This window comes from Gadus morhua, chromosome 23, assembly GCF_902167405.1.
Source record: "Gadus morhua chromosome 23, gadMor3.0, whole genome shotgun sequence".
Lineage (NCBI taxonomy): Eukaryota > Metazoa > Chordata > Actinopteri > Gadiformes > Gadidae > Gadus > Gadus morhua.
This window is the reverse complement of record NC_044070.1, coordinates 6816101-6836077: the sequence shown is the minus strand read 5'-3', so window position 1 is coordinate 6836077 and position 19977 is coordinate 6816101. Positions and strand designations below refer to the sequence as shown.

Below are 19977 nucleotides of genomic sequence, written 5' to 3'. Positions count from 1 at the left end.
TGTGTGTGTGTGTATGTGTGTGTCTGCCTGTCTGTCTGTCTGTGTGTGTGGGTGTGTGTGTGTGTGTGTGTGTGTGTGTGTGTGTGTGTGTGTGTGTGTGTGTGTGTGTGTGTGTGTGTGTGTGTGTGTGTGTGTGTGTGTGAGAGAGTGTTTGTGTGTGTCTGTGTGTTAGGAAAAAAAGAGGGGGGCTGTGTCAGTGTTTCTTTTACGAAACAGAGTGCTGTGTGTTAGGGCCTGACTGGGCCCTGTGTGTCCACAACGAGTATGTGTGTGTGTGTGTGTGTGTGTGTGTGTGTGTGTGTGTGTGTGTGTGTGTGTGTGTGTGTGTGTGTGTGTGTGTGTGCGCGTGTGTCAGTGGGTCTGTGTGTGTGTGTGTGCTTGTGCAAGTGCGGTTGTGTGTGTATTTGTGTGTTAGTGTGTACTTGTGATGTGTGTGTGTGTGAGTGTACATGACCATGAAAGCCACACTGGTTCCACAAACATAGAGTAGAGTGGGGAGTTTTTCCAATAAGAAATCAACGGTGCTATTAACAACTTTCAAAAACACACACACACACACACACACACACACACACACACACACACACACACACACACACACACACACACACACACACACACACACACACACACACACACACACACACACACACAATTGTCCTGGTTTAGTTACACAATGATTGTTTCGTCTCTCACTCTCTGTAACTCTCTCAGACTCATACAGTGAAAACAGCCACAGTTGCCGTGGACACCATGAAGGCGGAGCCAGACGGAAAATCGAAAGGTAGGAGGTTGGGGCTTATTGTTTACCAGCCATAGCAGGTCACCATAGGTTCAGGTACAGGTATTACCGTTGAAAGCCCACTGTTTTAATTTGATATTACTTTAATACTATAGCTACTTATTTATGTTTTGAAGTAAAGTCAAATGTAAGACACGTCAAATCTAAAGTCAACATGTCAAACAAAATAGAATCCAAAACATGATTGGCCGGAATCTTCACACTTGGCCTCTGTAACTTGATTGGCCCACAGGTGGGCGGGAGATGTGTAAAGTCCTCTTCCCTTATGATGCACAAAACGAGGACGAGCTGACAATCAAAGAGGGCGAGATGGTTGCCATTATTAGCAAGGTGAGGATACGTCTGTGTGTGTGTTTGTTTGCGTGTGTATGTTTGTGTGTGTGTGTATCATGGCAACATGGTGTCCCTGAGCAAGACACCTAACCCTAACTGCTCCCGACGAGCTGGCTGTCGCCTTGCATGGTTGACGCCTCCCTGGGGTGTGTGAATGTGTGCATGGATGTGTGAATGTTAGGCAATATTGGAGTGGCAAAACATCTCTAGTAGCCGCTGGTTAGAAAAGTGCAATATAAATGCAATCCTTTTACTATATACATTCGCGGATGTTTGAGCAAAAAGAGAAAAGCTCAATTATTGTAGGGATGAATTCTGTCAATGTGGTTCTGGAGAACGGGGTTTGGGAACAGCCAGGTGCCCGCCTGCTGACTGAGGGGGTTGGGGGCTTTGTGTTGTGGTAGGACTGTGCGGACGCCGGCTGGTGGATGGGGGAGGTCGGGGGTCGACATGGAGTGTTCCCAGATAACTTTGTCAAAGTGCTGCTGCCCGAGGTGGAGAAAGAGGTGGGTTATCTATTCATGCCCTACACCGGATTCATCCAGTTCGCTTTTTTTATCCAGCAAACGTCAGCGATTTGATTGAATCTTAATATTGAAAAGTTAACGATTGTGTGTGTGTGTGTGTGTTTGTGTGTGTGTGTGTGTGTGTGTGTGTGTGTGTGTGTGTGTGTGTGTTTTCGTTTCAGAGACCAAAGAAGCCCCCCCCGCCCAGTGGTTCGTCAACTAAACACACATCAGGTACTTAAGCTTTTACTTAAACACTCTTTTCCTCTTCTCTCTTTTATATTCCTTTTCTCTCCCTCTCTCTCCTTCTTTCGCCGTCCCTCCCCTTCTCTCCCTTCTCTTCTCATGTTGGATTTTCTCTCCCCCTTTTCTATTCTCGTATCTCTCCTCTCTTCTATTCCTTACACCTGTCCTCTTTTTTTCCTCTCCTCTCACTTTCGTCTTCTCTTCACCTTTCACCTTTTCTCAACTCCTTTCCACCATCTTGCCCTCTCTCGTCTCTCTCTTTATCTCTTTGTTCTCACTCCTTCTCTCCCTCCTTCTGTTTGCTGATCCCATCCACACTGTTACTCTCGTGAACCTGTTGTTGTAGCCCATCCTGTCACTCAGTCAGTCGTTCATTCCGACTGTGTATCTCGTCTCAGCGGCCTAAACCGCTCTCATGATTCCCAGTGTGTCCATGAACATCAGACTGTAAACCTATATCTGGGGATCCAACACTACTCTGTTGGATCAGCTGTTGTGTGTCAGTGTTGCAGTAAGGGTAAGAGAGAGGGACAGAGGGGAGAGAGATGGAGACAAACATGATGAGAGAGTGTCCCCCCCCCCCCCATCTTCCTTACCCCGCCTACACTTCCTCATTGACCAATCCGTGTGAACTTTGACCTGTAGAGAGAAAGTCAGAGTCCAGGAAGGTTCCTCCAGAGCGTCCGGAACACCTTCCCCAACGCGACGCAGAGAGAGGTAGCCCTGCCCTGCCTCGCCTCCTACCCGCCTCCCCTCCTACCCAGCCTACCCTCCTGCCTAACCAGCCTCCTGCATACCTCCCCTACCCTCCTACCCTACCCACCAACCTACCCCCCCTACCTAGTTTAGTTTAGTTTATTTATTTAGCACACATTCACAATAATGGTGCAAGGAGGGAACGAAGCCCAGTGGGCTCGTACAAGAGTTCCACCCCTGTCAATAATCAAACAAATAATATTTATAAGGCTAAAAAATAAACTTTAGAAAATAAGGAGTCAAAGTACATAAATAAATCAAAAATAATCTAAATTCAGTAATAAGATTATTCATGAAAAGATAAGCTTTTTTTTTTTTACCTAACCGCCTTACCCTCCTACCTGACCCCCCTCCTACCTACCCACTTACCCTCCTACCTACCCACTTACCCTCCTACCTACCCACTTACCCTCCTACCTACCCACTTACCCTCCTACCTACCCACTTATCCTCCTACCCACCCACTTACCCTCCTACCCACCCACTTACCCTCCTACCCACCCACTTACCCTCCTACCCACCCACTTACCCTCCTACCCACCCACTTACCCTCCTACCTACCCACTTACCCTCCTACCCTCTTGCCTAACTACTTATTATCCTACCCTCCCTCCTACCCTCCTATTAACCCTCCTGCAAAACCACTTACCCTACTACCTACCCTCCTAACCTACTGCCCACCCTCCTAACCTCCTACCCTCCCTCCTACCCTCTTACCCTCCTACCTTCCCACGTACCCTCCTACCTACCCTCCCTCCTACCCTCCTACCCTCCAGCCCTTCTCCGGGGAGTTCTCTGCTCCTCTTGGGATCTGCTCTGCTCAACAAAGGCCAACTCTGTCCTGCTGTTCTCTGTGGCGCCCTAGAACCCTCTGCTTCCTCTGATGTTCCTCATTTCCCTAACACAGATTAATTAAGTACTCCTTATCTTATCTGATCTTAACTTAATTCTCTCCGCAACTGACCGCTGAATGCGCTAGTGGTGCTGTTATCGGTCGCCATATATTGGTGGCAAAGTGGTGGTTCGTGTTTTTGAGTAGCAAGAATCAGGAAGTGCTTTTCACCCTTGACTAAATCACTTCCTGACCTCTCCCCTGCCAGTCTTTCATCACAAACTTTAAAAGAGCGGGTTGACCCTGTTTGCTGTTCTATACTAAGTGTTGACGTCTCAAAATGGCCGGCATTTTTCTTGTTTCCCTCTCTGCTCTGACCGGCTGCACCTAACAGACATTTCTCTCTCCGCTCTTACAAAATCAAAACACAACTTCTCCTGATCTGCAATTTGAATTGAAACATGTTTGTGTGTGAGATTATCTGCCTTTGAATTTTGTATTTTAATCTAAAGAAATTCAGCATTTCTTTAGTTTGTTTGTGTTTTCGTAAGTAGATACCAGCATCATTGTTGTGCGTGTATGTGCTAGAATAATTCTGTGTTTGTGGTAATTTGGTGTATCCACGTGTGTGTATTGCAATTCATGTTGGTGTATCGCATACACATTCATCTTCATCAACCCTGTTAATGTGTCTGTGTTTGTACGTCGGTGTCTGTGTGTGTGGGTGTTTGTTGTTTGTGTGTGTGTGTGTATGCGTCCATGTGAAAATGTACGTGTGTGTGTGTTTGTCTGTGTGTGCACCTTTACGTTTTTGTGCGTGTGTGTGTGTGTGTGTATATGTGTAGGTGAAGAGACAAAGGTGGGAGACATCCCTAAGCCCGCCCTCCCGTCTGTCCCTCCCAAGAAGCCCCTCCCCCCAAAGACAGGCCCCGCCTCTTCCTCCCAAGCCCCTCGACGCCCAGAGAGGCCGCGCACGAAGTACACAATTACACACACACCCATTCCTCTGTAGGAGCGCACACACACACACACGCACAGAGCTAATCCCACTGTATGGTTTACCTGCTCAGGTGTGAAAGCCCTAAATCTGAGGGCGGAGCTTCAACACCAGACTCTGCCTCTGACTTGTTACATGACACCGGTGAGTTCGACTGACAGGGGGTTTCAGCCAATCAGATTGAAAGGGAGACCTTTGTACCCAAATTAGGTTCCAATCTATAGCGAAAATATTCTCTCTCTCTCTCTTTCCTTTTCTCTCTTTGTGTTCATTTTGTGTGTTCATTTGTCATTGTGTGTGTCTCCTTTGTCATTCTATTGTTCTATTGTTGACGTTTGTGTCTTGATGTGGCGTGTTTGTGCTTTAATGATGATGTAATAACAGTGTGTGTGTGTGTGTATGTGTGTGTGTGTGTGTGTGTGTGTGTGGGTGTGTGTGTGTGTGTGTGTGTGTGTGTGTGTGCGTGTGTGTAGAGGTGGACCTGGATGCAGTGATCATATCGTCTGAGAGGCTGAATCATCCCACGGCCTCACGACCGAGGATAACCGACCGGCGACCTCGCTCACAGATCATCTCTCTTGTAAACACACACACACACGCACACGCACACACAGACACACACGCACACACACGCACACGCGTGCGCACACACGCACAAAAACACAAACACGCACACACGCACAGGCACGCGCACACACACACACACGCGCGCACACACCGAACACACACACAAACAAACACACCAACGCATAGATAAGTATAAAAATATATATTGTCACACCACAACAAACCCACAAACACGCACACATAAAGATGTTTAAATACTGTACACAATTACTCCCGAAATTTACCGTGCTCCTCTTTCCCCCTCTCTTTCAAAAAACTCACACACACACCCAAAAACACACACCAACACAACAACATTGCACACACACACACACACACACAGCCTTCTCTTTCGTCTGCTGACATGCAGGACGTCCTAGCAGTGGAGGAGGAGAGGAGAGAGAAGGAGAGGAGAGAGAAGGAGAGGAGAGAGAAGGAGGAGCAGGAGGCGCCTCCCTTAAGGCCTGAGAACGTCTCGCGGAGGAAAGTAGTGCAAGTAGTGCCCTCCGTCACGGTAGGAAAAGTTGCAGTTATGGTTTGATACAACAGAGGGCGCCATAACAAAACATTATAAACATAGTGAGTCCATAGGCTGCCGTTAAAGGTCCCATGACATGCCACCAGGTGTGATTAGCCGTCACAAGCCGTTTTGGAAATCTGCCCCTTATGACATCACAGGTGGGCGCGTCCACCTATCACACCACACCTGGTGGCATGTCACTGGAATTGTTGGTATTGGATTAAGGAAATGGCAGCGTGACAGTGGAGAAAAATGATCACAATGACAATATTGATTACAATAAATGTCTGTCTATGCTAAGTAGCGCTGACATCATGGCCCACTCCTTGGAAGTCAACAACACACAAGAATGCATAAATAAAGATATATATGTATATTTAAGAGTAAGGGTATAGATAAGATGAGATGTCTTTTATTAATAGTCAAAATAAAACAAGATATTATTTTTTTCTCCAAATGTAATACATGGTGTGTGTGTGTGTGTATGTGTGTGTGTGTGTGTGTGTGTGTGTGTGTGTGTGTGTGTGTGTGTGTGTCCTCAGCAGTGTTGGTCAAGTTACTTGGAAAAAGTAATTAGTTACTGATTTCTGATTACTTATCCAAGAAAGTAATCCAGTTACTTTACTGATTACTTATTTTCAAAAGTAATTAGTTACTTTACTAATTACTTTACTTAGTTACTTTTCAAAAACACACTAGCTATACACAACCTGAATACACTTTTTTAAAACTTGTTTTTATTATTCTCAATCTTTTCAACTATGCACATTGCAAACAAAAACATTAATTAAATGCAAGTCTCATTTAAAGAAAATCGTTTTTGTGTGTATACACACCTTCATTCGAATAGATGTAAATAAAATACAGCCATAAAATAATTAAAACCAAAGTCTCTATTAACATTTACATCTTTTAACAGTTGCAGTGCAGAGAGGAGTAATGCGTTTACCAAAACAGAAAATGCTGTTGCATGCCACATTTAGGCTGTTCTAATGTCAAATAAGAGTATGTGTTCGAACTGTGTGTGTGTGGAAGGATGTGTTTCATAGATAAATACATAGGGAACCTCCTAAGATGGCTTAATTTGATTGGTTCGCTATCTCGGGATATTGGGCAATATCCCATGATTGCATCTCAAACTCTATATTGTTTTCATCGCAAAATTTCAGCTGATAACAACAAATAAACCTTCGGTCTCGTCGGCTATTCCCCACTATTCACTTCACCTTTGGCGAATAACGCTTGACTAATAGCCGATAGATAAGTAGCCTAGTCAAGTCTTTATTAATACCAAACTACACGTCGGGAATTCATTTAGGACGGTGATTCGGCTCACACAGTATAGCCTACAAGACCACACAGAACAAGGGAGACAACAAGTCTGACTGGATACACACAAAATACATCACATTAAAACTAGACCCATGCATTAATAGATAGATAGATAGATAGACGGATAGAGAGTATTAAATATGTTATATTATTTGTCTTGCGGAGCCAGCGAATCCTGTGTGCGTATGCAAATTAGCCATGTGCGCCTAACACAAGAAAGAGTCTTGAACACGCGTCTGTTTACTTCTAGACGTCGCGCCGCTATAGGCTACGCCAGCCGTTCTCAATCTGTGGTACGCCCTCTAGTGGTACGCGGAGTATGAACGATTTTTTGAAGCAATTTTTTGAAGTTGAAGCAACCGTTAAAAAAAAAATCTGGGATGGGCGTGGGGAATCGATAACTCGAGTACTACTCGTTACAAATGAACTCGGTTGGTGGACAGGCAAACTCGAGTTTGCATACACACAAACAAACAAAGTTTTCTGAAGCAAATGTATCAATTTTCTGTGCGGCGCCACTAACGCATGCCGTGGGCACAAAGCAAATTAAATGTATCCATTTCTGTGTGGCGCGTTCCGTGCCGTGTGCAGGCACGCCAGAATTCAAAAAGTTAAGAGATGGCGGTTAAAGCAAAGCGCAGCGAAGAATTGAAATAGGCCTACTTTAAAGAAATAGGAGATCATAAGGTGAAATGTAAAATATGCCAAGCGAAATCGAGCTACCAGAGTAGCTACTAGGCCTACAAGTACTAGGCGGCAACATATGCTCCGTCCTGAAACACAACGGTGAGTTCGGGAAAGCAGACCCGCAGCAACCAAGTGTGTCGGCTATTTTAACCGCCGCAAGACGCAGCCGTAATCCCGGCCGTGTAGAGAAGATCACAACGCGTAATCCATAGTCCATTTGCTGCCGTTTTATTTGCAGCTTTAAATTATTTGCAATGGTTAGGCTACTTGTTTCGTTTTAGTTTTTTTTAAACTGTTACAGGCCTTGGTTCGACGTGATTTAAATTGTGAGACGCATAGGCCTATTTATTTTTTGTAAGGAAAATGTGTTTTGAACGTTTGCAAAAATAAATAATGAATACTCTGATAACGCTGACTGTTTTGATGGAGAATAAGCATTGCATGTTTGGTTGGTAATATTGCCGTTCATCATCAGGCCTATTCCTGCTGCAGATGCGTTGCATTCTAAAAATAGATTTGATTAAACGAGTACTCGATCTCGATTGATCCTCGAGGATTTCCTTCGATCACTCGAGTTTACTCGTGCCCATCCCTAGGCCATATACCCATCATATGCAATCATCTTAAACCTGCATTGACTAACTGCTGTGACGACGAGTAGGGGAAGCAACATTTTTGCAAAATCGTCCTGTGACGAGACGTTGAAAGTCTGCTTTCAGAGGCCAGACATTTCTGGACTTTTGGATGCAGCGACGCAGCGAATATCCTGCGCTTTCAGACAAGGCTGTGCGCTTTCTCATTCCATTTGCGACCAGGCTTCTCTTGGTCGCAAATGGTCGCAAATAAGAGCGATGACTACTGTCATGTCATCGCTCTTAATTTATCCCCAAAAACGCAGCTGATCGGACACATCACACGATTCGGAGGCATGCATCACATTTAAGGATTTTAAAAACTGATTCTTATTATTTTTTTAAAAAAATGCATTCGGAAGAGAAGGGAGACTAGCGTTGCTCACGGGTTGGAATGAAAGGGAGAAAAGGGGACAGAGTTGCCTGCGGAAGCGATGTCTGAGATGCAGAGACTGCTTCTCGCTACCAGTGTCAGTTTCGTACGGTGTGGAATGAGAGCTCGGGAAGGCACTATTGCGCAAGTACGACTGCGTGCTTGCGCAATAGCATACTGCCCGAGAATGCAGTATCGCTGTCAAATCTGTCCCTGGGAAAAGTAACGTTGCTTGCGCCGAATTGAAAAAGGAAACCGCTATAATGAAATGGCGGTAATATTTCCACATTAATTGATAAAATAACAGGGGATGGGAAGGGGGGATGGCTGTTTCAGAAGGGGGATGATTTTGATCATTTTAATTCCAAAGGGGGATGCCATCCCCCCTCAACTTGTGTGCTGGAAGCAGGTTGGATACTGAACCCAAGTCTGAGGCTAAAGCTAACCTCAATCGACCCAGACATCACACCCCTCCCACTAAGCATGATAGGCCTAATTTTCAATGTGTGCCTGAGTACATTCTCCTTCAAACCTAAACATAGTTTATATTCTGACCTTATGGCACTTACTGCAGTATTTTTTAATACTGAATACGTTGTTTTTCTATGATACACTTGTTCTTACTCATGATAGTTTGATTACAGTGTTATCGCAGTACACATGATTTCTCTCTTTGCTGCGCATGATTACTTATAACAGGATTGTTTGACTCCAGTATTTAAATATTCATGTTCAATTCTTTGAATGTTTTGATGCAGTACAATTTACCTCACATGATTGGTTGACTGCAGTTGTTAAAATTAATATTCAGTGCTCTGAATGCTTTAATACAGTATACTTGTTAATAACCTCACTAGATTGACTGGTATGTTATATGCCAGATGATATCCCCATTTGCTGGGTAGCCCTATTGAGGCAGTTGTTCAATTGTTAGTATTATCCCGTTGCAAGTGTTTAAATACAATACATGAGTTATAGACAGTTGGTTGCTTCAGTCAAGTCAAGTTATGTGAATAATAAATCGTGTTATTAATATTAATGCCTTCTGTGTAAACTCTATGTAGTTATAGGCCTACGCACTTTATTTTAATTCCGGTGGTACTTGGAGAGCCAAATCATTTCTAAGGTGGTACTCATGGTAAAAAGTTTGAGAACCACTGGGCTACGCCATTGTCACGAGACAGTCTCACAAAGCAAATACGGCAAAATCCCAAATTATTTTACTGTCTATGGCAAAAATAAATCACGGTTTAGTAACGCAGTAACGCAGGCTGCTTGCAGGAAAGTAAAAGTAATCAAATTACTATTTTTGCAATTGTAATCCCTTACTTTACTCGTTATTTGAAAAAAGTAATTGGATTACAGTAACGCCTTACTTCTAACGCGTTACTGCCCATCACTGGTCCTCAGATCCCGGATGGAAAGTCGGCCCTGCCGCCTAAACCAAGCATCCCGAACCCCAGCAGCAGCTCCAGCCACCGCTCCATCTCCCCTTCCTCCTCCTTGGTGCGAAGCCCCTCCCCCTCCACTCTAAGCCCCTCCCCCGAGCTCCGCCACTTCCCCATGACTCCCGTCACTCTGGAGGAACTCCGAGCCCAGCTGAGGGAACTGAAGACCTCCGTGGAACTACTCAAGAGCCAGCACAGGTGTGTGTGTGTGTGTGGGGCTGTGAGTGTATGTTTGTGTCTGTTTGTGTGTGTGTGCATCTTGTCCAGAGAGAGAGAGCGAAAGAGAGAGAGAGAGAGAGAGAGAGAGAGAGAATGCTGTGTGTGTGCGTGCATGTGCACTAATATCTTAATATGTATGTGTGTGTGTGTGTGTGCGTGGGTGTGGGGTATGGTTGAATCCATGATAAGTTGGGTCTGTGTGTGTTGGGACTATGTCATATTGTCAGCCGTCAGGGCGTGAGCATGTCTGCGTGTGTGTGTAGGTATTGCGGTAACAATGCTGATGTTTGTGTACGTGTGCGTTGCAGGCAGGAGATGAGGCAGCTGAACAGCGATCTGGAGGAGGAGAAGCGGAGCCGCATCTCCCTACAGGTGAGAGCACCTGCTGAGCCTCCCTGGGTCCATGTGGACATGGGTCCGCATGGAGAGACGGGAGCTCCGCTCTGCTGTTGTACTCACAACCCTTCGTCCAGAGGCTCTATCCAGAGAGCTTGGGGCTCACTCTCCATCTGATGGATCTATGGCTTAACATTTAAAAAACTAACGTTCGTAAATGTACATTCTACTCCCATTTGTGTTCTGATTCCTTGGACACGGCTAAACGTGGTACCGCCGCAGTTCAAATGAGAAGAATTGTGTCGAATGAATTGGAATTTATAATTTAAATGTATTATTGTGTTGAAAGTTTTTTTGAACGAAAGTTCAAACGGATTTTGAACTTTACCTTTTTAATTTCAGTGTGAGGTTTGAATATTTAATTTTGTATTTAGTTTTATCTTATCTACAATCTAATCTTTATTCATATATTTGTGTGTGTGTGTGTGTGTGGACCAGATGGAGGTAGAGCACATTAAGAAGAACCTCTCCAAATGACGAGCCCAGCGCCAGCACTGGCGCGCTCTGATGACATCACCACACCGGATGCCCCGCCTTTTAGAATAAACCATTATGAGGTCTTCTCAAGCCTCACACGCACCCACGTCTAGTTTGTGCCAAATGCCACATGGTCATCATCATCATCATCATCATCAATGTGATGTCAATGACTAAACGATACAAAGAGCCATGTCACATCCCCACACACACACACACACACACACACACAGCACCAAGTCTTCACACACACAGACACACACACACACACACATACACATCTTCTCATTCACACACACACACACACACACATCCATGTACTCTCGCACACACACACAGACACACTCACACACCACTCCCAGGTCCACACAAACACACAACCATGTCCTCACACACACAAACACACTCGCATGCAAGTGGGGATGCATGCATGCACACACATCCACAGACTCACACATCCACGCTCCCATAGCCACGCACACACACTTATCCACATCCTTAAGCACACACACACGTTCACAGCCTTATTCTTTTTTTCACTTTATTTTAAAATGTTTAATTATTTTTGTTTGGAGAGGCATGTCACTTTGTTTACGTCAATGGGAGCCTACTCCAGGTGGTACATGTATGCGTTGCCTCGGTTACGGAACAACCAAGCAGAGCTGTGGTTGCGGACGCATACCGGTACTGAAGGGATAGAGAGAGAGAGAGAGAGAGAGAGAGAGAGAGAGAGAGAGAGAGAGAGAGAGAGAGAGAGAGAGAGAGAGAGAGAGAGAGAGAGAGAGAGAGAGAGAGGTGAATGACCTGTGCTGTGCACACTCCACGGCCTTTGCCTCTTCCCCAGGTGTGTGCACGTGCATAGATGTGTGTGCGTGCGTGCGTATGTCCATTCGCCGCTCTTCCTCACGTGTGCACAGTAGCTATGGCAACCCATCACCGTGGCCTTCCTTCCTTCCAAGCCCAACTTTTTGTCTTTCTTTCTTTCTTTCTTTGTGACGAAGACCAAACAGCGAAGACGACAAGGTTCTTTTTTTCTTGACTTGGTCTGTAATATCTCCAAGATAGCGATATAAATAAATATATATACTTTTATATTTCAGTGTTATAAAGATGCTATGATGTACTGTATGTGTGCAGATTTTAATAAAATGTATTCCAAGTTTATCACCACGTGTATGTGTGTTTATGTATTCTGTTCCACTGCGTGTGCTGTGTGTTTGTTTGTGTGTGTGTGAGTTTATGTATTCTGTTCCACCTATAATCGTTAGATTTTATTGTGAGTGTGTGTCTCTGTGCCTGTCTGCGTGTCTGTTTGCCTGTGTTTGAGTCTGATATCAATAGAATCGAATAACATTGGCATTCTCTTTCACACACACACACACACACACACGCACACGCACCCTATACGGACAAACCAATGGGCGTTCAGATCGTGCTTATAGCAATACACGTAAACGCACTAGGTGGATTTAACAACATTTCACCTCGAATGCGATGAACACCGCTCCCCGCTGTCCTCCGGAGTCGTCCCGTACGAGACCCAAGACTTCAGAATGTCTTGTCCGCGCGCTACGCCAAGGACTCAGCGGACAAACTGACATTCCGTTTTATATTTAGCTGGCATGCAACGAGGGCGAACACACGTCCGACTATCAACACTTGATCGTGGCCAGGCGTCAGAGGGGAGCCTGGGTTGGGTCGCCTGTTTGGAGAGCGTGTCGGCAGCCTGTAAAGTAGCGGGACCTCATGAGCCGTCACGCTGACACGGTTACCAGATCCAGGTTGTTCTTTCGATGGATTGCTTGAGGAGGACTAGCACGCTTTTATAGGCCAAAACACTTTTATTTTATTTTCAATTCAACGCTTGAATAATAACAGCATATTCAACTTTTTCCGTCGTTTTGACGCTTCTGTCAGATCTTTCGTAAAGCACTCAAGTCTAAACTCTTGCCATGAGGCGTATATCATAACTCCCCACCCCTGCGATGTCTGCTGGGAGGATCTAGTCGGATCCGGTCTCGGGTCGCAGGCCCCTTGGTGCGAGATAATCAGCGGATAATGTGAACTAATGAGGCGGAGATGCAGGAAGACCAACCCAGAGCGCAGCGCTCCGCCAGCCTCAGGTGCGCGCGAGGGAGGGAGCAGGACGGAGTCGGGAGACCCCGCCACACGGCCCAAGCCACGGACACCGGGAGACGAGAGAGAAGAGGAGCGGACACGCACCACCACTTGTCCTTGTCTTCGCTGCACATGGAGACGGGCCAGAGCGCGCCGGCCGCAGACGCGGGAGGCGACCACTCCGCGGGAGGGGGGCTGAGCATGGTCGATCGAGAGCGGGACCAGGGTGGAGGAGGAGGTGGAGGAGGCGGGAGAGGGGACGTGGCCAGCCCGGCCCCGCCGGCAAAGCAGCGGTCGTTGCGCGCGGTGTACGTGCTTAATGACGGGATGAAGGCGGTGATGGCTAGCAGCCCGGAGTCGGGCGCGCTGCAGTGCCTGCAGAAGGCGTGCGACGCGGAGAGCGCGCTGCTCACTACCGTGACCTTCGGCCGGCTGGACTTTGGAGAGACGTCGGTACTGGATACCTTTTACGACGCAGGTGAGTGACTCCCCGTGGAACCACGGTTGGCTCAGAGCGTTTTGTTGACGCGATAACACGAAATAAAACACCGAACAAAACACAAAACCACTTGCAATCATTCAATAAAAGGTATACATTTGTGGCAAATAATCTGTGCCGTTCGACATGTTTTGAATGAAAGATTCATGCAACATGAGCTTTTAATAATGGGTTGGTATGGTTTCGGTGGTCTGGCCTCCGGAGACATTGGATTCCTCATATTATGTCTTTCCACATTTCATGAGTGGTCTTTCTCAAGGTTAGAACTTGTTTGGTTGAAGATTTAGTAATTTTGTCCATGTCATGCTCATAAAGTATCAGTTAAAGATTTGAATTGTCATCATGAAATAATTTAAACATTCATTTTCTACCTGTTTTACCAGGGATTACTCCGCTGATCTGCCAAATCACATAACACACACACAGGGCCGTAGCACCAAATCCTGGGCCCCTACTGATGGGCCCCCCTGCGCCAGGTTGTTGACGGGGGGGGGGGGGGGGGGGGGAAGCGATTGTTGACGGGGGTAAAAAAAAAAAGTAAAATACTTTTTTTTTTTTTTGGTCATGGGCCCCCCCTCTGCCTTGGGCCCCCCCACAACTGTCCCCTTTGTCCCCGCAGTCCGACGGCCCTGCACACACACACACACCCCGCCACACACAGACATACACACACCCCTCCACACATGCACACCCCATCACACATACAAACACACCCACACAAAAACGCAAACACACACACTCTCTCTCTCTCTCTTTAAATTGCAATTTCCATATGTTTATATGACTTTAGAGCTGAATAAGGTTGGGGGGAGCTGCACTTAATGGTCCTTCTCAGCGTTTCATTATGGTCCCAAACACTTTGTTTGTTTTTTTCTCCTCACACTGCTGAACTGTATCTAGCTTGGATCTACACTCTGCCGGAAAACCATTACCTTAAAAGATACAAGTAGAAAAACCAAGGGAGTGATGATGAGTGGGCATCCCTGGATACTTTGGACTGTCTCTCTCTCTCTCTCCCTCTTTCTCTCACTACCTCTGTCTTTCTACCTGTCACTCTCTCTCCTTTTGTCTGTGTCTCTCTCCATGGTTCTCTCTCTCTCTCTGAGTATGTCTCTCTCTCTCTCTCTCTCTCTCTCTCTCTCTCTCTCTCTCTCTCTCTCTCTCTCTCTCTCTCTCTCTCTCTCTCTCTCAATATAACCCTATGTCTCTCTCCCCCTCACTCTCTCTCTCCCTCAGACATTGCCGTGGTGGACATGAGCGATGTATTCCGGCAGCCCTCTCTCTTCTACCACCTGGGGGTGAGGGAGAGCTTTGACATGGCCAACAACGTCATCCTGTACCACGACACAGACCCAGACACCGCCCTGTCCCTCAAGGTACACACACACACACACACACATAGAAAAGTCCTGCAAGGTACACACATATATTATTACACACACACACACACAAATTGTATAAACAGTTCACATGATACTACCAAGCAACTTACATGCACACACATACACACCCACATGCACACACCCACACATGGTTTTATTGTAGTATGTGTGTGTGTGTGTGTGCAAGCAATAGATTGTGTGAGTGTGTGTGTGCTTGCTCGTGCATCCACACGTGTGATTGATTTATTGACCCTATTTGTCCGAGGCGGGGGTACACGTATATTTCTGTGTGTGGCGGCGTGCGTGACACACTGTTCTGCGGGACAACAGCTGCTCCAACAGGAATGCACCATGGGGCCTTCACATGACAAACAACACAGACCTAATTTACTGTCGCCCTCAGTTTTCCTTGTGTTCCGTCTGTCCCCAGTTTTCCTTGTGTTCCGTCTGTCCCCAGTTTTCTTTGTGTTCCGTCTGTCCCCAGTTTTCCTTGTGTTCCGTCTGTCCCCAGTTTTCATCGTGGTCAATCTGTCCCCACTTTTCCTTGTGTTCAGTCTGTCCCCACTTTCCCTTGCATGCTTCCGTCCCCAGACGCCCTGATGAAACGTCGGCCTCTAGTTTTCATTACATCCGATCTGCCTCCATTATTCTTCATCTACTGTTGGCCCCCCAAGACTTATTTATGTACGATCAGTTTATTCAGTTTGGCCTTTGACCCTGTGGACACACCTAAGATTACACAGCCGGAAGTGAGGGCAGGACAAAATATAACTGGGAACTACCTGAATGAAGTCTTTGTGTTCGTAATCTTAAAGCGCTGATTTGCCACAAAAAGATCCATAAATGCAATAAAATGCATTTAGGCGTGAACAGAGAACACAGCCTGGTCACCCTGGAGTGAGTGCTGGGGCTGAGTGTCAGAAGTGACACACAATGCTTATTTCTTTCCCTCTCACAGGACATGGTCGCCCAGAAAAACACAGTAAGTCTCTCTCTGTTGGCGCGTGTCTGTATGTGTGTGTCTGTTTTTTTTTTTTTCAAATGATTATTACATTGGAAAAATCAACAGTGACTATAATTAATTTTATAATGATACATGTTTATGGCTGCTATGCTGTGTATGTGTTTGTGTGTGTGTGTATTGCACATGGGTAATTTATATTTGTGTTTCTATATATGTACTGTAATTTTGTGTGCATGGTATGTGCACTGTATATGTGTGTGTATGAATTTGTATACGCGTGTGTGTGTTTTGTGTGTGTGTGTGTGTGTGTGTGTGTGTGTGTGGAGTAGGCAGCTCGTCCCCTAGTCCCATGGGTACAGTTGCCCCAAGAGTACAGAGGCTCTGGATTACGAAACAAAGTATGTAACTTCCTGACAACGTGCACCCTCGTGAGAGTCTGCCTGAGGGCCCGTGCACGCTTCAGGGCCGTGCATGATGGATCTCCCTCAGCTCACCGGAGTGGTGGTCATCTCGTCTTCTGAGCTCACCCCATAATGTTGACATTCACTCAATCAATTCACTCAAACTACGCAGTAGGGGGAAATAAGCATAATCAAGGCATGAGAACATGACCACAACTACTACTACTTCTACTACTACTACTACTATTACAGTCCTTCTGATAATAATAAAAGTTGGTTAAATATTTGAACATGAAAAAAGTTAGCTAACAGTGTCTGACAAATTCAAAAAGTGCTTGACCAGCCTTTTTTTTTACAATGCTAAGTAAGCAGCTTCTTTTGAAGAATTTCCTGTTGGCAGTTGGAATTTTTGAACCTCAGAAATGCTGACGTGGCTCTTTACAGAAAGTACATACATTGGTAGAATAACTAATTTAACCGAACATGACATTGAATATACTCCAACACAATAACGTGTTGTTTATGTCAGCTCAGACAACCAACAGCATGGAAACTTGCCTCTTTGGTCGTCCTCCCTCTGTGTTGTTTGGTTAACACTGGTTAATGTGTTGGGTTATTTATATCCAGTAAGACATCCAAAGACTGCTGTATGACACTCTGCTTAAAGTACTCTGTTTCACAGGAACTACATAAGATAGCCATAGACTGTGTTGTTTGACCTTGTGGTAAAGAACACAAGAAAAAAAGACAGAATCACAAAGGTGGAAGATAAGGACAAAAACGGAAATACTTATATATGTTTTTGGAAAGAAAATGATAATACTACTGTAGACTAAACAGATGAAAAAGCATGAGAAGTGTGTACATGCATGTGTGAGTGTGTGTGCACTTTGTGCGTGTGTTGGGTTATGCTGAATAATGTATTTTCTCTAAAGTGGGTGCTGATTTGACATCCAGTCTGTGTACCACATATTTATACAGAAGTTTACTTACAAGACAAGCATATAAAATAAGTAAAGCTGTTGTTAGGATCTCTTCATAATAAATCATCTAATAATCATTTAACAACAATAAGCGTGCTGTTCATTTAATTTACCTGTAATAAAATGCATTAAATGGATGTGATCGTTCTAATCTAATGAAACCAATTGAATCTCATTTGATGTACTGTAATGATTATCAAATTTTATTAAACTAACCTAATCCAAACAAATATATTCATTATTAACGTAAATAATGCATAATGCAACCTTATCTCGTCTTTTATCTATTCTAATCAAATCAAACCTACTCACAAACGAAGCCAACCTCATCCAACCCTGGTGTCTCCCTCCACCCCTAGGCCTCCAGTGGGAACTACTACTTCATCCCCTACGTCCTGACCCCCAACCATGAGTACATGTGCTGTGAGAGCGACGCCCAGCGCCGGGCCAGCGAGTACATGCAGCCCAGCTGGGACAACCTGCTGGGCCCGCTGTGTGTCCCCCTCACCGACCGCTTCAGCAACCTCCTGAAGGACATCCACGTCACCTCCTGGTGAGAGGCTCCCACGTGCTGGCACAAGCTTGGGCATACGTTAGCATACATGTGCTCATTCATGCTAGGTCCCGCAAACACGTGGTAATTCAATGTCCTGGCTCATGCTAACATGGTCACAGTCATGCAAACTCATGCTAGGCTATGCTAAGATGGGGGCCTGCCCGTAATTCCGACAACACATTGATCCGACGTCTCAATGGTCCGAAATATTTCCCATTAGATCGACATGCCACTATGCCGACGGTTCAATGTTCCGAAAACGGAATCCATTGGTCCGAATGTCAGTTTGTCAGACTTTTCAAAAAGGAGGCGCATTAGGCCGACGGTTCAATATGCCGAATAGGCCTACATATAAAGAGTTTTATACCTCGCTCACACTCTCTCTCGCTCTCTCTCCAAAATACAACATAGGCCTACATATCACGTTCACGATGAATATTGGAGAGCAAAGTGACAACGCTTCACTTCATTTCGACACAGTGTTTCAGCCCCATGGACAGAGAGCGTAGGTCTAATTCTCAACACGGGCACGAACACACACACACACACACACACACACACACACACACATACACACACACACTTGACTAAGTACATGTATGAGGTATAAGTTTGACTAAATCAATACCAGCGAAATTATTTAGGCTAAAAGCCCACAGTAAACAACACATATAGGCCCACACACAGCTACTAAAGATAACAATTGTATTTGTTCTTCACTCACCGTTTGACTTCTTTACGGGAAAAGTATTAGTCCTTGTATAACGTGCGCTTCATAAATTCCCCTCTTGTGACCGTTCAAGCCCACAGCAACAGTCTGGCTTGGAGAAGTGCACTGCTGGAACTTAGCCTACATCGTCTTTTATTTTTGGTTTCATAATCACACATTTGGAATTGAGCCTTGGCCTATTCGGCATATTGTACCGTCGGCCTAATGCGCCTCCTTTTTGAAAAGTCAGACAAACGGACCTTCGGACCAATGGGTTCCGTTTTCGGAACATTGAACCGTCGGCATAGTGGCATGTCGATCTAATGGGAAATATTTCGGACCATTGAGACGTCGGAACAATGAGGCGTCGGAATTACGGCATGGCATCGCTAAGATGTTCTTAGTCATGCTATCAACATGTTACCGCATGGTAGGTCATGTTAACATGTACTTAGTGATGCTAACACAGCCTCCTACTAAGCAAAGTTAACATGTGCTAAGTCATGCTAATGTTGTGGTCTGTTGCACATGGTATCGGCAAGATGGCATTCGCTGATCGCAACACGATGAGGCATTTTCCTTATGGCATCTTGGCAAGGTTTATATGATATGCAGTGTTTCCCCTAGGATGGAGTTGCAGCAGCGGAGTTGAAATGTTTTTTTTTTCCGCTCGCAATTTATTTTGTGTCCTCGCAAAGCGCACCCTGCCAGGAGGTTTCTATTGGCGCGTTTCCACTGCAGGGTGCGGAACGGATCGGATCGCAAAGGTGCGGATCGGGTCGCGTTTCCACCGCCAAAAGTGGGCGTGACCCGGACTTTGCCGTACCCGTTCCGGCTTCGTTCTCGGGACTCCTCCGTTGGGGTCGACAGAATCATCACTTCCGGGTGACGCGGGGATAAAAACAAACCAACAGTAGCCTCGAGGTATTATTCTTTACAATTAACATGTCGCGTAAAACGCTTGCTTGGGCGAACAAGGAGGTGGAGACGTTCGTCTGCATTCTTGGGGAGGAAGACGTTGTTTACGATGTTTACGTAGCTGCCGCGGCGATCGACATCCGGCCTACCACAAAGGGTACTGTCGGCAGTGGAAACGCGACCTCGGAACTGAGCTGGGCTATACCGCCCCCTCCCTACCGCACCTTTGCGATCCGATCCGTTCCGCACCCTGCAGTGGAAACGCGGCATATGTGACTGCCGGCA

General features: G+C 45.7%; 2 protein-coding genes across 7 annotated transcripts in view; both read left to right on the top strand.

Moving 5' to 3' along the window:
- sh3kbp1 (SH3-domain kinase binding protein 1) overlaps nt 1–11394 on the top strand; it is a 31114-nt gene extending 19720 nt beyond the window's left edge. Inside the window, exons 8-19 of one of the 3 annotated variants that reach the window (XM_030349448.1) lie at nt 715–784; nt 1035–1132; nt 1540–1641; nt 1824–1875; nt 2533–2604; nt 4321–4453; nt 4546–4616; nt 4946–5052; nt 5422–5592; nt 10033–10268; nt 10598–10661; nt 11124–11394. In XM_030349448.1, the coding sequence (XP_030205308.1) occupies nt 715–784; nt 1035–1132; nt 1540–1641; nt 1824–1875; nt 2533–2604; nt 4321–4453; nt 4546–4616; nt 4946–5052; nt 5422–5592; nt 10033–10268; nt 10598–10661; nt 11124–11162 (1215 nt within the window). In that variant the 3' untranslated portion in view covers nt 11163–11394. The remainder of the gene's footprint in view (nt 1–714; nt 785–1034; nt 1133–1539; nt 1642–1823; nt 1876–2532; nt 2605–4320; nt 4454–4545; nt 4617–4945; nt 5053–5421; nt 5593–10032; nt 10269–10597; nt 10662–11123) is intronic. The other 2 variants (XM_030349449.1, XM_030349450.1) reach the window with 2 other exon arrangements.
- A 1255-nt stretch (nt 11395–12649) lies between these two features.
- Nucleotides 12650–19977, top strand: part of map3k15 (mitogen-activated protein kinase kinase kinase 15) — a 30968-nt gene continuing 23640 nt past the window's right edge. Inside the window, exons 1-5 of one of the 4 annotated variants that reach the window (XM_030349442.1) lie at nt 12650–13758; nt 15016–15155; nt 16120–16143; nt 16455–16523; nt 17869–18062. In XM_030349442.1, the coding sequence (XP_030205302.1) occupies nt 13242–13758; nt 15016–15155; nt 16120–16143; nt 16455–16523; nt 17869–18062 (944 nt within the window). In that variant the 5' untranslated portion in view covers nt 12650–13241. The remainder of the gene's footprint in view (nt 13759–15015; nt 15156–16119; nt 16144–16454; nt 16524–17868; nt 18063–19977) is intronic. The other 3 variants (XM_030349441.1, XM_030349444.1, XM_030349443.1) reach the window with 3 other exon arrangements.